Source organism: Brachyistius frenatus, unplaced genomic scaffold, assembly GCF_029030835.1.
Source record: "Brachyistius frenatus isolate BFR_SWC_R1_liver_20210118 unplaced genomic scaffold, ASM2903083v1 Contig_205, whole genome shotgun sequence".
NCBI lineage: Eukaryota > Metazoa > Chordata > Actinopteri > Embiotocidae > Brachyistius > Brachyistius frenatus.
Genome location: NW_027210804.1, coordinates 176,234 through 195,629, shown reverse-complemented (window position 1 = coordinate 195,629; position 19,396 = coordinate 176,234). Strand labels below are relative to the sequence as shown.

Here is a 19,396-nt window from a genome sequence, read left to right as displayed (position 1 = left end):
ATTAAAAAATGAAGCAAATATTTTTCATAAAACATTTTTTTTTTTTTTTTTAAATCGATGTCGATTTGCTTCTATTTTCAGTGAAATATGAGTTTATGTGATTTGCAAATTAACTGCATTCAGTACATTTGACATTTTTGGAAACCAAATTTGACGACAGCTGACGTATCAAGAACATCAAGAAATGGTGTAAAATATGTTTTACAAAATACATATACATAAAAAAAAAAATGCTTATATCACAATGAAGAGGAAATCCATATTTGGTTATTCACATCAGGAGGACGACTGACAACGTTTCAAAAGGAAGGTTACGAAGAGGTTCGTGCGTGAATAGCCGTTTGATTTAAAGCTTTTTTTTTCCCCTCACAGAACAAACTGGTTATTAGACGGCGCCGCGTGAGCGAATGTGCCATAATAGCGCCGGGCGCGAATGGAGGAAGCATAATTACCACGGCAACGTCTCCCATCCGCATCTCCCGTCGACAACACGCAAATTAACACGTTGCCCGTGTTTGTTTTCACTTTCAGATCGGCTTCGATCTGCTAGCAGCAATATAGCAGCATCATAAATTATATCCATTAAAGAAATCAGAATGAATAAAAATATTTTATAAAACTCGTTCAATATGACGAATCACTTTTGGTTATTGTCAAAGTTATTTTCTAAAATAAAGAAACCCCTCTCCCCCTCCCCCCAAAAAAACCCCGTTAAAGATTCATTCGTTTATCAATGTCTTCGATCGCAGCGCGGGTAGTTACAGTGTTGCCATGGAGACGGCGGCGCGATATATCCACGGTGACGAGCTCTGTCGAGTAAACGCGCGCTTACCGCCGACTCGGTTAAAAACGGCCGCCCGCGTTGACTGATTGGATTTAATGCTCGGGATCTCCGTGTTGAGTCTAATTGGATTAACGGGATCTCGGTGGCCGCGGCTATTTCGGACGCACGGTGGCCGCCGTTAATTGGCTCCGTGTTTAAAAGTGCAACAGGTTTGTTTTGGTCTTTTTTTTCTCTGGCGCGCTAACGTGAAGTCCAAATTTAGCGGGAGTAGGGTGTCTCGAGTAAGCACACACACGCACACACACACACACACACACACACACACACACACACACACACACACACACACACACACAGGGCAAAGATGAGATTACTTTCTCCAAAAAGGCTCCGTGAGAAATGTTGACAACCCAGAGTGGAGTTTCACCTCCTCCTCCTCCTCCTCTTCCTCACTTCATCCCTTCATCCCTTATCTCTGTCACTCCTCCCCCACCCCCTCAAGCCCCCTCCCATCTCCACCATCTCCTCTCCGCCTATTGAGCTGCCTTGACCAGTAAAACCAATAACTGCACTTTGTTCACTGATGCAAGATATACAAGCACATATAAACACACACACACACACACACACACACACACACACACACACACACACACACACACACACACACACACACACACACACAACCGTGTCTCACTTACAACCGTTTCCTGTCGGCAGGACGACCACAGGAGGAGAATTTGTGTTCCAGCGTGCCAGAACATTTCAGCAGGGGAATAAAACAAAAACAAAAAAAGCAGAAGTGTTCCTGTAAGTCAGTGAGCAGGGTATAATCTGGCCTCTGAGAATGCGGCCTTTCGCTCGCCTTGTATCATCCGGGTTGAACGGGGGCCGGGGTGCGCTTTAACTTGTTTCCAAGAGATAGAAAAACAACTTAAATAAGTGTAGAAATATAACAAAACAGAGGCACATAAGTTCAAAAGAACGACGAAGGCATTTATCGTGCGTATTGTTGTACTGCAATTCACGGATGTCGACAAAGTTTGTTTACGTACGAGAACAACAAATTTGAAGGGAAAAAAAACGTTTTTAACTGGGCAGGAAATGCCCCCCCCCCCCCCTACCCCTCTCCACTCCTCCAAAAAAAAAAACACAATTATTCAAATGGTAAAACTGAGACTTTGTGTGAGATTTCACATTGCGCGCGGGGCTTTTTTTTTTCTTTTTTTTTCCCACATCCAACAAAAGCTCGCCGGCCGGCAGACAAACAGCAGTTCGTTGACATGGAGTCAAATATGTCGTAACAACGCGGCCCGATCGGGCGGCCTGATGAACAGATGGGAACCGAGGCGCACAAGTCCGCCGAGGGCCCTCGTTTAAAAATGCCCCCCCAAACTGAATAAAACTTGGCGTCCATCCAGTGTGTGTCCTTCGCTGCTGTTTGTACACACACACACACAGACACACACACACACACACACACACACGCGTGCATACTGAGTTGATGATGGCAAATCATTAATGGCTGTGCAAAGGTCAAGGGTTAATGACCCCGTTTGCTCCAGGGGGGCCATAAGTCATCTGTAACTGAGGGAATGTGTGTGAAACAGGAAAAGGGTTGTGTGTGTGTGTGTGTGTGTGTGTGTGTGTGTGTGTGTGTGTGTGTGTGTGTGTGTGTGTGTGTGTGTGTGTGTGTGTGTGTGTGTGTGTGTGTGTGTGTGTGTGTGTGTGTGTGTGTGTGTGTGTGTGTGTGTGTTGGAGACGGGGTAAGAGGTAGAAAGAGCGCAGCCAGGTGACAATACGGTTGTCGGGCAGATAAGGACATCAGACAGCCAACCGGCTTCCTGGACCCCCACAAACACAGTCACACACAGTCACACACATACTAATTTCCATGACGACCTTTTTTGCACTGCAGCCTCGAACCCAAACAAAAAAAAAAACTAAAAAAAAAACTTCTCAAGGTGTCCCCTGAACTTTTATCCAAAAAAAAAAACCGAATTATCTTTTAAAAAACCACCACAGGACAAAAGATGCCAGGTAGAAAAATGAAACTCGATTTTCTTGCCAAAAAAAAAAAAAAAAAAAAAAAAAAAAAGTGTAAATCTCAATCTATCAAGAAATAAATATTTGCAACTTTGTCAAGACTTTTTTTTTTTTTGGTTAATTCTTGGCAACACTAAACACAAATGAATTACGCGATTTGAATGAAGCGAGCCGTGACGCTCAAGATTAACCTGTCGTCCCCGGCAACAATTCATTTTGCACCGGTGTGGATTTAAAAAAAAAAAAAAACGATCCATCCCATAAAGCTTCTGACGTTTTTTGCTTCCAAAACTTTGCTTTCTGACCCGTGCTGTTTTGAGGACAAAAAAACTCGCCGCCAAACCATTTTTCCACCTCGTCTCCTCGCATGTCCCCGCCGCTCGGAGACCGGAGGACAAACATCCTCCCGGGGGAACTCGGTTCTTCAAGGATCAGCCAGGGATTTCCTGAGCGGTTTAGTATTTCAACAACCATATATGGGTCAGTATTGTACTACCGGTTTAACAAAAAAAACAAAAAAGGATGCCACCTCATCCTCTCGACTGAAAGTGGTCCACGTCGAGCTTCGTGCTTCTGCGAGACGTAAAAGAAAAGTTATTTATCCGTCTGTCCACCACAATTTGGACCACCACATGGTCAGCTTTTGACAGCCGTTGTTATTTATTCTTCATGAACAGACACACATTATGATGTTTTTTTTCTACATCAGTCGGAGACACAATGTAGAAACTGAACTTAATATCGAGCCGAGGCTTGTGTTTGTATATAAAAGGTGCTGTGATACGAAACAGCTGATTTAAAATAACGTTTTAAAAACTGCACGCGAATTTGTATTTCTCTTGGTACCCGATTTTCAACGCAATTCTACGTTAAAAAAAAAAAAAAGACACGTATTCCTCCGGATGTCACATTTAAGACAAATAATTCATTCGTTCTTACAAACCGGTCGTTAACTGAGTTTATTAAGATGACCTAAAATCTGTATAAAAGGTGCTCCGCTGCAAATATTTTTTTTTTTAATTGTGGCCAATAAATAACTACACGGTGCTGATCGCCGTGGTGACACGACACAAATCAGTAAACTAAAAACACTTCAAAATGACCATTTTGCATCTTGACAAGGTAAAAGAAAAAAAAGAAAAGTGAATTGAGATTTAATCTACCTTTGGCAAGCTGCTCAAACTGCAGTCTGTGTGGGAGAAACGTTAAAAGTAAAAAGACACCTTTTCAGCTGCAGGACAATTTTAACCTGTAGGAGGACATAAAGCTGCGACCTTGGATTTGGCGCATGGTGACTCACCGCCGGCACTTCGATGCTTCACTTGGAAGCCGAAACTAAATCTTCCATCGATCATAGAGTGAAAGTGCATCTGATTTTTTTTTATTTTTTTTTATTTTTGCCGTGATGAAGATACGATGAAAAATATGCAACATAAGTCAAATTCACCACCCCCCAAAAAAAAAACACCAAAAAAAGAGTGGGGTTTGGTTTGGGGGCGGAGTTTATGTTAGAAAAGTGTGTTTGTATGGATGCCCCTTTCTTTCAAATCCGAAGCGATCCAATCAGAGCGCTTCGCCTTTAATATGACACGACTCAATAATAAAGTGAATGTCAACAGCCAACCCGTCAGTTTGACGTATGCAAATTTATATGCATTTTTACTCCTTTCTATATTTTTACACTTTAACCCGTTTTTTTTTTTTTTTTATATATATATTGCTTTATAACCGTTTCATGTGATTTCTTTCTTCACTTTGAGCTGAACTTCTTGTGTGAAAGCTGTTATACAAATAAACGGTATTATTATTATTATTGTGACAAGTATTTCCAAAGAAATATTATTACCGCCACTTCAAAAAGAGAATTCTTGCTCTCAATGTAGTTTCAAAAGCTTTTTGTCACCTGACAGAAATGGAGGGCGTGAAATTGGTCGAGAAAAATCGGAAACTTTCTGAAACTTAAAACCCAAAAATGATTAAAAATAAATAAATAAAATTCCACATTAATCGATCACTAATAACTATTTTTATTCGTCGTTCTTAAACGACCGCACGTCTGAAAACAATACCTCCAATAAAAGTTTACAAAATACGTAAACAAACAATCGAGGCTATTTACACGATTTATTTTCAAAACGTCCGCAATGCAAAATACATCTCCATAATTAACAACAAACTATTACAACACACACACACACACACACACACACACACACACACACACACACACACACACACACACACACACACACACACACACACACACACTCGTCTTCTGTGTTGAGGTGGCTTCAGGGTGGTCGGCTGAATTATTTAGCTTGTGTACTCGGCTCGTACTCTCCGCTCAGTAAATTGAACCGGGCAGGAGAGAAGCGTTCATGTGTCTGGGAGAGAGAAACAGGAAAAAACAAACAACAACAAAGCTCGAGGTCGAAAGCGCAAAACACCAAACGAGGGCCAGAAACGAAGAGATGGCAAACCTGTCAAAACTTCCCGTTAAGAGGATCGTTTGTGGGTTTAAACATCAGTTTAGAATAAAATAAACTTCCCAAAATAAATTCTAAAGAAAATGGGTTTTTGAATGATTTGTTGGCTTCAGGGTCACGTTTGTTTTGAACAAACATTCATTTACCGGAGGCTCACGTACATTTCAATAGTTGTTTTTGGTTTTTTTTCTCCATTCTGCATCTTGTGAGGTGGGAGAACGTCCCATCAAACGCCAGCAACAATTAGATTTACAGTGAAAGCAGCGAGATGAAGTGTAGTAACGGACGAGCTCCTTAAACGCAGCACGACGACCAAATCAACTTTTTTTTATATATAATGCCAAAACAACAACAAAAAAGAGCAAACAGGAAGTTATTGCCAAGTGGTCATTAAACTTGACATTCACTGCGATGCCGAGGCACTCTGGCTCCGCGTCCTCTCTTTCGTAAGATGGTTTTTGTTGTTGTTGTTGTTGTTTTTTATAAAGGCAGCTCTGTGGATTTTGATAAGCAAATACGGACGAGCGCTTCGTGTTCTCTCGGCTGAAGTCCAATTGTGCCTCTTAAGTGCGTTTTTTTTTTTTTTTTTGTAGAAAGTTCATTACTCTTCACTTCTGGTCATATCGATCGTGATGCAACTGTGCAGCTCGTGCCCGGGGGGGGGGGGGGGGGGGAGTCTGGTTTTTTTTTGCTGACTGTGCACCTGCAACTTTTAGTAAATCACAAGCTAATTACGAGAAAAAAAAAACACACACAAACACAATCGAAGGGAAAAACGTCTTTCAAGAATGTAAACCTCGCCTCCAGCTTCCGACGTCCCGCCGCTCAACTCGGCCGGCAATTTTATAGGACGATAAGTATCTTAGTGACGCGTCAAATAGTCCATGTAAACATTTAGCGGGCAGCGCCGACTTCTGATGGATCAAAATAGAAATACTGAATGAAACCCTTAAAATTTTAAAATGGTCGCCCTCGCATGAGGGGAGGAGGGGGAGGAGGAGGAGATTGGAAAATAAAAGGAGTCTGTGATTGACAGCCCGTGACTCTGGATATTAGACTGGAGTCGGGGGTCGGGGGTTCGAGTCAGCCGGCCGTAACCCCCCTCCCTCCCCTCTCCCCCGGAGTCCCCGGGAAAAACGTTAATATTGAATATCCGAGAGCATTCGCCATCAGCGAGGGCTACAAGGCTTGGTCACAAATACCCGTATCCTCCCTCCGGAGACCGCAGCCTGAAGGATTTCAAATCAGAACCAGCTCAAGCATTTAAAAAATAAAATAAATAAATAAATAAAAATCAGCCAGCGTGTTTGTGCCAACTTCCACATGCTTGTATTTGCCAAGAATAAGCAGGCAAGTTGTTGACAGGATGTGAATTGGCACATTTCCGTCCTTGGACTTTTTCTCATCTCTTTTTTATTATTATTATTATTATTATTATTATTATTATCATCATCACAGACCATACACATGTGGATCGACATGAAGACAACCCACTGACTCGAGAGGAAACCTGAGCGTGTCGTAACCTTCTCCTGGATAAGGAAATATGATCAGCTGATCAGGTGCCGTGAGCTCATCTCCAACGACAGACGTGTGCGTGTGCGTGTGTGAGATAACAGCCCGGAGGGTTTTTTTTGCGGCTCAAATCCCAGGAACCGTCAGTAAGAGAAAGATTTCCCAAACACTGAATAATAGAAATATTCTGTGTTCATTTCACATTAACTTTGAGCTTCTTTTTTTGTTTGACGTGTGAAAACGCGGCCAGTTATCGATTTTTCCGGCGCGGCTTTGAATTTACAAACCTGTTTCCATCTACCGACAGACTGCCTCGACATCACGAGAAGAGAAGAAAAACAACAAAAACACGATTGTTTTTTTTGTTTTTTTTCCCCCTATTATGGAGACAAAACCGACTCTACTGAAACCGTCTCCCGTCTCGGAAAACACAGAAAATAAAAGATAAAAATAAAAAAAGAAATGCGTACAGAAAGAAGCGTGCAGCTGCTTGTTGAATTTAAGCTGTCGCCGTACGAAACGCGGTTTTGAGCGTCAATCTGTTTTTGTTCACGTAAAAGAAGCCGATTCAGCTGGTTTGGGTGGAGCTCAGCTAGGTAAAACAAATGTCACTGGAGGTGAGCCGCTCTCGGACGCTTTCAGTTTGGCAAAGTAGCTCCCGGAGGTGCCCTCCCCCCCCCCCCCCCCCCCAAAAAAAGCACAAAATGAATACGTGCAGAAACAGACTGCATCGATGAAACACTTGTCCGACCTCATTGTTCAAAATCATGCATTTTCAAACCGTCACATTTTCTTCAGTCGTCCAACGAGTCCGTCTTCACGTTCAGTAAGAATCAGGTGGTTTTCAGGGTTTTTATGGGTTTTTTTACAAATTAGGAAAAAGTCGCTCGAACCGCAAAACGACCAGCCTGTGCTCCAATTAATTTGAAAATGATATATAATATATATTTGATTGGACGGTGATGAGTCATACAGAAAAAAGAATGCTCTCCGCCATTAGTGTCTCATCGTTTAGACAGACACTCTAATCAAGTGCACTAAAGGGTGACTATTAAAACATGAAGTCATTAGACTAAAAGTCAAACAATATTGATTTAGCCTCGAACGGCTGATATTAAGCGTCTTAGACACACAAAAAAAAAAAAAAAATTTAAAATTAATGCGTCGTTCTATTCGATTGTCTCGTTTTGCCTTTTACAAAAACTCTCTTCTTCAGTACCTCTGAAACTCAGAAACAACTTTTTCCAAGTCACCCGGCGTTGCACACGCGATTGTTTATCCGGGGATCGTAAACGCGATCGATAACTTTGGATTGTTAACGAGCTCGCGGCGTGTTAGCGCTCGGCGAAAACGAGACGGCTCGCGACCTCGTTCGGCCGACGGCTTCGACCAATCCTCCGCGGTCATTAATCGCGACGCAGGGCCACGTAGTTTTTGGGTTGTTGTTGTTTTTTTACACCTGTTTCCTCCCCGAAGCCCCGTGAGGATGCACTGCCCAGCATATATCACCGTTTTACAGCAAAGGGAATGCTAATAATCCCAATCGCCAATTAAAGCATTCAAATAATAAGCAGGTTTGGGAAAAAAAAATTAAAAAAGAGGGAACTAATTATCCATAATGTCACAACTCTGTTGTTGTAGTCAACAAAAAAAACTACATTTCCAACATCACACCCCAGACATACTCCACCACGTCGATATATCTTGATTCCATCTTTGAATTTTCTTTTCCCCGGCGTTGCCATGGAGTCGATTGCACATGCTTCCCGTAAGGCCCGTCACATTTATTACATAATTCTCTAATCATGTCTATTTCAGCTGACTGCAGTTATTCTTGCATAATCGTGAGAATCGTTTCTTTTTATCTGTATTAAAAAACGGCTGCATGAACAGAAACGTCATATTTCCATCAGTTTCCACGTCGTTTTCCATCATTTCTGGTTTGACTTTCAATGACATCATCTCGTTTGCCCCTTTGTTCTGCCTATAGTTTATTAGTACGAGTGGAGAACTTGTGCCACGACTGGTACCTGTCACTGTCAGTAATGTCCTTTTATATTTCAGCAACAGACTTTTTTTTATATATCCAAGTTCGTTATGTCATATCTGCCCGGTACAATTTTTTGTTTTCCAACCAACCAACCAAGTCTCCAAACCAGTAGCTCACGAGCTACCCGGTAGCTCAAAGTAGCTCTTGGAGGAAAAAAAACAAAAGGCTGGAGGCAAAACGTGAAATAGCCACGCTTTGGCCCTATCCGGGCGCGACAGATACACGTTTTCCTTTAGTGGACGAAAAAGAAACCGACCTTGAGCCATGATATTAACAGGAAAATTAAACTTAGGAGCTAAAACAAAACAAAAAAGTTCAAAAACAAAAACAACTCAACAAAAACTGGATTCGAACCTATTTCACACTTTGCTGCAGTGGAACGGCGTGTCCATGTCACGCTTTGCCATGATACCGTGTTGCATAAGGACTATGAGTATTATTGAACTGTGATTAGGTTTATACTATAGCAGTGGTATAAATACGCTCGTTCCCTGATAGTTTTACAAATGTACGTCTGTCTGTTTGCGTCTGGCTGCCGTTGAGCTCTCTGGAAGCGAAGGGAGTCGAGTCGGTTCAAACGAAGCGTGGAGGGAGCACGAAGGGGATATTGATGACTTGTTATTGACATTTCATTTCGCTCGCTTTTTTTTTTTTTTTTTTTTCCTTTCAGGCACTACTTTCTCTCAGTCTTGTGTAAAGCTAAAAGGCGCCGCAGCATTCGCCGACTTGACTGACAGTTGTGCTTCCACCGGGTGACTGAAGGCACATTTTAAAAAGATAAATAAAAAAAAACCCTACAAGTCACATTATGATTCAGAATAAAACAGGCACTTAAGCTCATGATGGCTTCCTAAAAATTTGGATCCCAAAAAACCTGCATCTTAACTGTTGAGGTGTCATCTTGTCGGTGTCATTAATTAGTGAACATTAGATATTACTGACAAAAAGAAATCTGAATTATTGTTGGAAAATGTCAGAATATAAAAAATAAAAAATTTAAGTTGAACATAACATGATTAAAAAATACTTTTAAAAAAAAAACAGTCAAAAATGGCACAAAAATAACCTGTTTACTACTAAACTGGACACAGAAAAGCAGAAAACCTTAAAATATTAAAAGCAGCAACCTGAAAATACCATTTTTACTGGGAATTTCAACAGTACACCTATAATTTTAAATATTTCATCACAAATGTATTTTTCTTGTGTCAAAAATGACTCTCTCTGCACCCTGATGGTGTTTTTGTTTTTTTGTTTTTTATTGTGGTGTCTTTCTGCTCGACTTTTACTCACTTTCATAACAACAACAACAACAACAAAACATCTGACTTGTTAGTGAAGTGGCTGGCGGAGCACATTTAATTTCATTTTGTGTATATATAGATATATATATCTATATATATATAGATATATATGTGTGTGTGCACTCCTGTATACAGCTCCGCGATCCACACTTCAAGTCATGTCTTGACCAACAAATACCCGATCATAATAACAATCCGTCAGATTTATTTTTGCTCCGAGCTCTTCCCACATCAATGCTCGATGACTATGCATGAGCAGGGAGCGGAGCCGGGCGGGAGGGTAGGTGCAGTAAACGGCAGTAAAAGAGCGAAACGTATCTCCGAGACGGATCCGGTCGATAAGCAATAACGCTTTCATATAGCCAGAACGCAGCGTCTCCAGCATCCAGGGTCTGTGATGTGTGTGGGGGGTGGTGGGGGTGGTGGTGGGGGGGAGCTGCACGGACGGACTACACAAAAGGCCACGAGACGTACATATACATGACAAACGGTGTACTAATAGTGGGTAATATAGGGTGTATATATTCCCTGGCAGAGAGACATTCATCCTCATCCTCACTTAGAAAAAATAAAACCAAACAATCCACACCGACTTTTAAGAGAACCGTACAGCAGCCATTTATATGAATATATGGATTTGAAATATCCGAAGCCTCTCGGGCTATCCGCCGGGACTATATATTTACAGTAACTATCTCACTAATACAATATTCATCACATGAATCTTAAGCTGCCGGCATCCGGAGGCCTCGGGCTGGAGGTGCAGCACGATCTGTCTTCACCAGGCAACAGGTGGACGTCCCGATAGATTGCAGGATGGGATTTTAGGTTATTTCTAGTCGGTGACTCGAAGTACAAGAGAATACGCCAAAATGTTCACCTCGAGTTTATCTGAAAGAAATTCAGCGTATACGCCGTCCATAAATCGGCTGCAAATGCTCTGAATCCGGGGACTGCTCGGCGTTTTTTTTCTCTTGATTAATTGCTTCGACTTTGGCTGTAATGAATGAATATTTTCTTCATTGATTAATCCGGCAAATTATGTTGGAAATGAACGAGCAATCTATTGAAACTAGTCTGTAAAATGTGAGAAAAATAAGCCCGCGGACGTCAAAGATTCCGGCAAATCTTCACAAGATGCAACTTTAATTGATTTTTTTTTTTTTTAATCAATCGAGGGATTCACTTAATCGACTATTTACTCCAGCTCTATCCCGAGCGGCAACCAGTGACGTCACCCGTTGGTTTGTGGACGACCGTTATTAAGCATCGAGTTCGGATTTCGGCCGGCGCCATCTTTGCTAGTTCGGAGCGGTTTGGAGCAGGAAGTGACCGTATTTGGACGAGCTGCAGGGGGGAGGAGCCAGCTGCAGGGGGGAGGAGCCAGCGGTGGATCTGACTCGATCTGATGGGAAACCCCGACGATACTACGTCCCGCCCCCCGACAGCCGTGACCCGACTGCACCACAGGCCTGTCAATCAAACAGACACGCCCATGAAAAACAAGGCTTTTTGAAGCTTATTTTCTCATTTATAACGGAATATTTTCAGATGGACCGCCAGAAAATGTAGAAATAACTCGTAAGAACCTGTAAAAATGTACAAATACGAGATACTTTCATGCAAAGTGATTGGAATGAAATGATTCAGTGAAATTGACGAATAAAACGACAGCAACTATATATGTTAAAAAAAAAAAAAGGTACTATATCTCTTATTCTATTCTAGACATTTTTTGGAGTGAAGTGGGAGGAGGAGGGGGGGAGGTCATTTTATTCTCTCATGGTCAAAAGCCACTTCTCGAAAGCAAGAAGTGAAAGCGATGACAGTCTGAAGATGGATTAAACCGCGTGAAACCACCAAAACAGACACGATGCGCGTAGATTTAACTCGAGACATTACAACTTACTCTCTACAGATCAAACAATAAGGCTTTTAAAGGATGAAATTCTGATCCCAAAGAGGCGGTTTAAAAGCCTTTTAATAATTCTTCCTACTGACTGGGCTCTTTATTGTAGATTAGTGCAAAGAAAGGTTTCAGGTCTACGCGGCTTTTGATGAGTAATGTCTTTGCTGACATCAGCACGGGGAAATGAAACGGGGCCTTTCATTGGTCAGGAAGTGAGTACAGTAATGTATACACGGACATACTTATTGCAAGGAGACGGCGGTGCTGGTTGTGAGCCATTAGACAATTAAACAAGGGGGAAGGGGAGGGGGGGTAACTATCACACACACACACACACACACACACACACACACACACACACACACACACACACACACACACACACACACACACACACACACACACGTCTGGTTTTCCACTCTAAGACAAGAAGTAGGACCGGGGAACCAGAAGCAATTAGTTCAAACGGTCGACACAGAAATAGGACTGGGAGGCTGCAACGCTAGTCCTGAGAAAGAATTTTATTTTTAGGCGTTTTTTTTTTAAGGTTGGCGAAGCAACAAAGATGGCTTCTCTCTCTTTTTATGTAAAAAAAAAAAAAAAAAAAAAAAAGCAGGAGCAACGGATGTAAGTGACAACAAAGAGGATGTTGAAGAGAACATCCTCTTGGGATGGGGGGGCGTTACTGACGATTAAATCTTTTCCTGCAACAGCCGGCGTTGGACGAGCGACCGCAGACCTCGACAAACAACCAGTACCTTTATGTACAGTTCCCCGAAACAGAAAGAAGTGTGTACATAAGTCAGCGTGGTGACAGTTTCCTGCACGTACGTGTCATAAACTTCAGAGAAGGAGGAGGAGGAGGTGAAGGAGGATGTGGTGGAGGTGGAGGTGGAGGTGGAGGGCTGACAGCACGATAAGCGATCGGTCCTTTAAGATGCGAAACTGTAAACACGCCGTTCCCTTATGGCTCGCCAAATGCTCGTTTGCATCTCATTTGCATGCTTAAAAATGGCAAACGGGCTCCACCTCATCACACACACTACACACACACTACACACACACACACACACACACACACACACACACACACACACACACACACACACACACACACACACACACACACACACCACACACCACACCACACACACAGAGGGGGAGCAGGATGATGCGTTATGCGACAGCAGCGGTTGCTCGGAGCAGACAAGGTGAGCGTGTGCGTAATAATAAATAAATAATAATAATAATAATAATAAATGGTAAGTCTGTCGTCTTATGAAGAAAATGCAGGCAAAAAAATAAATAAAAAGAGCCTCAGCCGCTGTTCTGAAAGAGCACGAGTTTCCCCCAGAGGACCCCGGGTGGGAGTCCCAGGAGATTCCCAGCATTAAAAAAATAAAATTAAAACAATAACTCTAACGTGTTTCCAACTGCTCGTCGTGGATTTAGAAGAAACCAGTGAAAATGTACCGAAGAGATACCCGCCACCAGAAGTACATGTTGGGTTGTCAAATAGCCCCCCCCCCCCCAAAAAAAAAAGCAGTTTCACGCAGCGTCGCTATAGTTACTGCAGTGAAAAAAAAAAAAAAAAATCCAGAAAAAGTACCCGACACCAAAAAAATGGAAATGCTGCTTTACTCCTTCGACGCGTGGAAATCTAAATCAGAAGAGCGTCGTTGGAGCTCGCGCCTCGTACGTTTTCGTACGTGAAGCGCGAGCAGGCCGTCGAGCGTGAACGCGACGCGGACTCGTCCTCCGCTGCAGGTTTTGGTCTTTGCCGACCGTTCAAGAGAGACTCCGGCCTTGCAAACAGCGAATCCAAAACTCTGCGGCTCGACGGCAAAAATGACGTATAATTACACGACATGATCCCCAAAGAAAAGTTCGGCTCCGGCGCTGCCTTCTCGTTTAACATTTAAAACATACCTCCATTTAAACAAACACACACACAAAACCGTGCGTGTGATTAAGCCGGAGTTGGAATCTGTTTGCCGTCGGGGCGAGTCTCCCAATTCAGCCGTTCGTATTTTGGCTGCGAGCCAGAGGTTAAGTGTCGGTCTCCGTAGCAGGCCAAAAAAAATGGTGTTTTTAAAAAGACTGTTACTAACTGACCCAGAAGTTAGACTTTAGTAACCCCCCCCCCCCAAAAAAAAGAAGAAAGTCTAAGAATGCATTTTATTTTATTATATTTTTTATACCATCCACCTTGATTTTTCCTCTCAGTTCACCAGCCAGAGTTTTCATAATAACCCTCCCTCCCCCCGCCCCCTCCCCATCTTCCCCCTCCTCCACCCCACCCCACCCAGGCTCTTAGTGAAAGCCGCCGACAGCAGGGTTCTCCGGGGAGGCTTTGATTTCCGAGCAGACAAACAAGATTTAGCTGATTGAAGGATTGCGGCGGTCACTCACAAGAAGCTGGTTATCCTCCTTTTACTTTCTTTCTTTTTCTTTTTTTTCCCAGAGCGTCCCCTGCAGCCTCCGCGAGTCCTCCGCCAATCACAAAACACAAACGCTGATCCCCTGACTGGAGGTGGAGGCGGTGGAGTTTAGAGCCTGGAAGCTGGACCGCACAACTTTATCTTTCAAATAATGAAATTAAAAGCAGCGGGCCACCAGAGATCAATGGAAAAGAGGGGCGGGGGGTTTAGAGTGTGTTTGTTCAATAGAGTTATTGGCTTTACTGAACGAAATAAAAAGGGCAGAAAGATATCTGGGGGGAGTGGTGGGGCCTGGGAGGGAGGGGGGGGGGCTGGGATGGGGGGGTCGAGGAATTCATCGATATCGTTCAGTGATAAAATCATAATAATACTGGTATAGTATAAAGTTGAGTTACAAATCGTATCGTGGACAACAACACGTTAAAAGAGTGTTTACAATAAATAGCAGCGGATCGATAAAATCAACTCAAATCGGCAAAGGCTCGGCCATAAGTTGTTGTTGTTTTTTGTTTGTTTGTTTTAATACAACTTGAAATTTAAAGCAACATAATCCCAGAACCACCGAAATATCAATAGATCCCTAAAGTTTATTGGTGAAACCTGAGAGCTTCAATAATATCTCCGTCAAAAGTGAAAAAGGGGGGTGAATTGGAACGTAACTATTTACTGACGCTTGCCAGACGAATAACAAACCGAACACCTGACCCGTTTACGATTTTATGACCAAACGTGACGACGGATCAGCTGATAAAAGACAAAGTAGGTGTGCATGTTTTTTCACCTGAAACTAAACTTCAGCGATGCTTCTGGAGCTGCTAAACTTGTATTTATTTATTTATTTATTTTAAAAGCAGCATTAGTTTGGTACTCAGTCTAATAAATTCAGCGTGAACGACTTCATATTTTGGTCACTCATAATTTATTTTTTTTAAAAAGCCCCGAGCAAAGCCTTGCGTGTTACTACTGTACTTTATGAAAATAGAGGAGCTACCACAAACAAAAACTCCCCACCGTATTCAAAACGGTTACCACGGTGACCGACACCGTGTTTTAACTCGCTGATTAATGCTGCTTTGAAAGTCACGCTGGTTCAAAACACAAACGCAGCGGCGGTGGACCGTTGGACATTCGGGACGCGCGTTTTATTTTCCCGACGTGATTTATCGACGTTTGCGAGGTGTGTGTGTGTGTGGGAGGAGGGGGGGGGGGTTCCTGACCTTTTAGTGGCGGGCGATGATGTCTGAAGGTCAAAGGTGTTTCCCTCATCTGCATTTCAATAGAGCGCGTCTTTAATAACAAACACTGCCGTGGGGAGGTTACAGGGAAACAGGGTCACTGTGTGATATATAGCAACGACACAAGAGCGGACAATCTGTGATTAAGTCCAACTTAGTCGTTTCAAGGGCCTTGAAAGCCGCGTTACTGTTAATCGGTAAGGTTTTTATCAACTCATTAGACATTTCTTCTCTAAATCAATCCGTTTCAGAATTTTCTCGCATCTCATGTGGAAGAGCCGCGAAGATTTATCTATTTATTTCGATCGACAGAAAATTACTGCGCAACTACTTCTGTAATCGATTATCTGTTTTAAGTCACTTTTGTTCGTGCCAAAATGCTAAAATCTCTTTTGACTCCAGCTTCTGAAATGTGAATATCTTTGATTTATTTAGTCCCTAATGATGATTAACTGAATATATATATATATATATATGTATATATTTTTTGTGACTGTTGTAGACAGTTCAGACTGCGCCTTCAAGCTTTGAGGACTTTTTTTTCACCGTTTCCGGACACTTTAAAAGACCAAACTGCGCGTCGATCAATCGAGTAAATACTCGACAGATTAACCAGTAACGAAAGCTATTCGCAGCCCTAACTATAAGTACAAAGGGTAACCCCCCCCCAAAAAAAAAAAAATCACTGCATTACTAATACTGACGTATTCAGACAAATGTGATATACTTGTTTGCTAATATTGCAGGTCACATACATATATATATATATCTCAGCAGCCAACACGTGCTCAGTCATTCCTTATCCTTATCTTCTCTCTCACTCAGCATTCCTGTGTGGCTCCATCAGTCAAACCAGATGAATGAGCAAAACAGGACTCGGGCCTCCCAGCTGAACAGAAAAGCCAGATATCTTTTTTAAAACCGACGCTTTATATACTACCGTCACATCCGTCTGTATACGTTTAATATTTGAGTGAGGACATTTTAGCGTCAGTCAGGGACGGGCCCGGGGATCATAACATCCCAGATGAAGCAGCAGGCTGGCGGCACGGCATCAGCTGACACCTGAAACCACCTCTGAGACTTCACTGCTGTGCTTCCCTACTTGTTCCTCCACAGACACACACACACACACACACACACACACACACACACACACACACACACACACACACATTGTGCAGTGACATAATCGCAATAATACCAGACAAGCTACCTGTTGGATGGTTTTTTTCCCCCTGCTGCAGGCTACAGAGCTAACGCTTTGCTTGCACCAAACAGAATCTATTGAATGAAAAGGACATACAGTGGCATAAATACTGGGTAAATCAATAGAAGAGTAGATAATAACTCTAATGAATTAATAACATGGAAGGCAGCAGGTTCTGTAAAAAAAAATATATTAAAAAATTAATAAATAAAAAACATCTCCAGGTTTGGGGATTATGATATACAGTACACTGAAAAATCTAGGTCACATAAACATTCGTGGAAGCCTTCACACACAAAAATGAAAAACAAAAAAGGTGCATTTCAATTCCCACATCATCCATTGACATCTAATGTCAGTAACGCGGGGCTGGGCGTGCACCAAGCCCTGTATTGTCCTGGCAAACTTGAAAGACAGGTAGAATCGGCCCGGAGGAGGGCGGCGGATCCTGCACGCATTCCTTCCATTTCCCCAGGAACCGACTTCTCCTTGGATATCGTGGAAAGATTACACGTCACGCCAAACACCCTCTAAAAAACTGCCGCTTTAAAATGTCAGATCCCCCAGCAGGTGAGGAAGAGACGCGAAACACGGCACAAGATCTTCACCGTGACAGGACTACGTGTTCTCTACATTTCGGCTAGAAGTAGTCCACTATAATCCGTTTTAATGAGGCGAAATCACAAGATGTATACGGTGCGTAAACCTCACCAGCCCAAACCGCTGTCCGCGAGGAACATCGGCGGAGAAGACTTTCCGGAGAACTGGAGAACATTTAGTTAAAGTTAATTTTTTATTCACCCTGGTGCCCACCGGCGTGTTATATGCGAGCCGATTTGTAAACAGGATGTGGACGATTCGTGCGACGTGTTGAGTCGTCTCCCAACGTGACTATCAACAGGCCAAAAGCCGAGGCAAAGTCAAAAAACGTCCGATTTTAAAGGGGAGTCTGGTTTGAGGTTGTTTGTTTTTTTGTTTGTTTTTTTTTCCGCCACAAAACCAACAGTGAAGAAAACACAACAGATCCTCACCTCTTTGATTTTAGCCCGTCTGTCCCTGGTCTCGGGGTCCAGGGGCTCGTGTCCTGTGGCCCCGGGCGGGCGGCGGTACTCAACGAAAGGTAAATTATTGACATCCTTCCCACCTTGACCCATAGCCTCCTTTGCAACTGTCTGCTTATCAATCACAATGTCTTGTTTTATCTCGTCGGGCCGTTTCTGTAGAGTATCCTTGGCCTCCAGCAGCGCCTTTTCGTGGTCTTTCCTGATTTTGGCCAGGACCCTGTCGTCGTTTCCAGCCGAACCCGAGTCGCTGCTGTCCGGACCGGTGCGGGTGTTGGTCTCCACCGCGGAGGAATGAAAGAAAACTCCGCTTAGCAGCTTGGACGAGTCCGGCAGGAAGAAAATAGCCCCGAAACACAGGGTTATAAAAGCGCTGAACACCAGTAAAAGGATAAATTTCTCCGTCAACCTGAACGAAGTCGGGCTGGCGGACTTCCTATTCGGGGTCGCGGTAAAAGGCAGAAGAGTTGCAACTGGCATTTTTCTCCTTTCTCTTCCTCCAACAACTCGAACAACAAACCCTCCAAAAAAAAAAAAAAAAAAAAAAGAAAAAAAAAAAAAAAGGGAATTTCAAACGTTCAGGGTTTCAACTCACGTCGAGCTCAGCTTCGGCTTATTCCGTTCACAAACCCATTTCCAAACGATACACACGCCGTCAAATGTCAAATAAGAGCGGTAAAATCTCCGGGAAAAAGTTGAGGAGCGGAGCGGGTGTCCATGCCGGAGACTCTCTGCAGACAGAACCAGACCGAGCCTCCACACAGGAAGCAATGGTCGATGCGTGTGACTGACAGGCGCGCGGAGCTAATCGCTTTCCGCCCTGTGAGTGGTGGGGAGCTCGAAGGGGGCGTGTCCTCTCCCGACGGCTGGGTATAAAAACCGCTGACAGCCGTTGACTAAACTTCATTCCCTGCTTACAGCAGCCAAAGAAACATGATTACCCCAGAGGTTTTTTTTAATTATTATTATTATTATTATTATTGCACAAATGGTAAATCTGATGTATTTTTGTCATGTTTATTATTTTCCACAAACTCAATGAAGAAAAATAAAAGCAATATTAAGAGTCAAGTTGTTGCCCAAAAAACATCACGTAAGCCACACTTTATATTGAAGCATTGCATTTACTGACTCCAGTAATGCTCCATTACGTTGACATTTTGCTGGCTAGCTACCTGCCGACAGTACTTCTTTATTTATTTAACAAGGCATTGATCAACTGAAAAATGAACTGAGCCAGAGTGTGCCCAAGAGGCTAATTTACATCTGTTGGTCCTGTCCAGTTGTTTAAAAAGTAAACCAAAAACAAATTGGCATGGCTACAGATATTGCACAGCGATTTAATCATGCACAGC

At 42.9% G+C, this 19,396-nt stretch overlaps 1 protein-coding gene across 1 annotated transcript in view; it reads right to left on the bottom strand.

The window, feature by feature from the left end:
* The window catches only part of man1a1 (mannosidase, alpha, class 1A, member 1), a 93,945-nt gene extending 75,139 nt beyond the window's left edge, over positions 1-18,806 (bottom strand). Inside the window, exon 1 of the mRNA XM_069719084.1 lies at positions 18,012-18,806. Coding sequence (XP_069575185.1) covers positions 18,012-18,521 — 510 coding nt within the window. The 5' untranslated portion in view covers positions 18,522-18,806. The remainder of the gene's footprint in view (positions 1-18,011) is intronic.
* Positions 18,807-19,396: the final 590 nt, after the last annotated feature.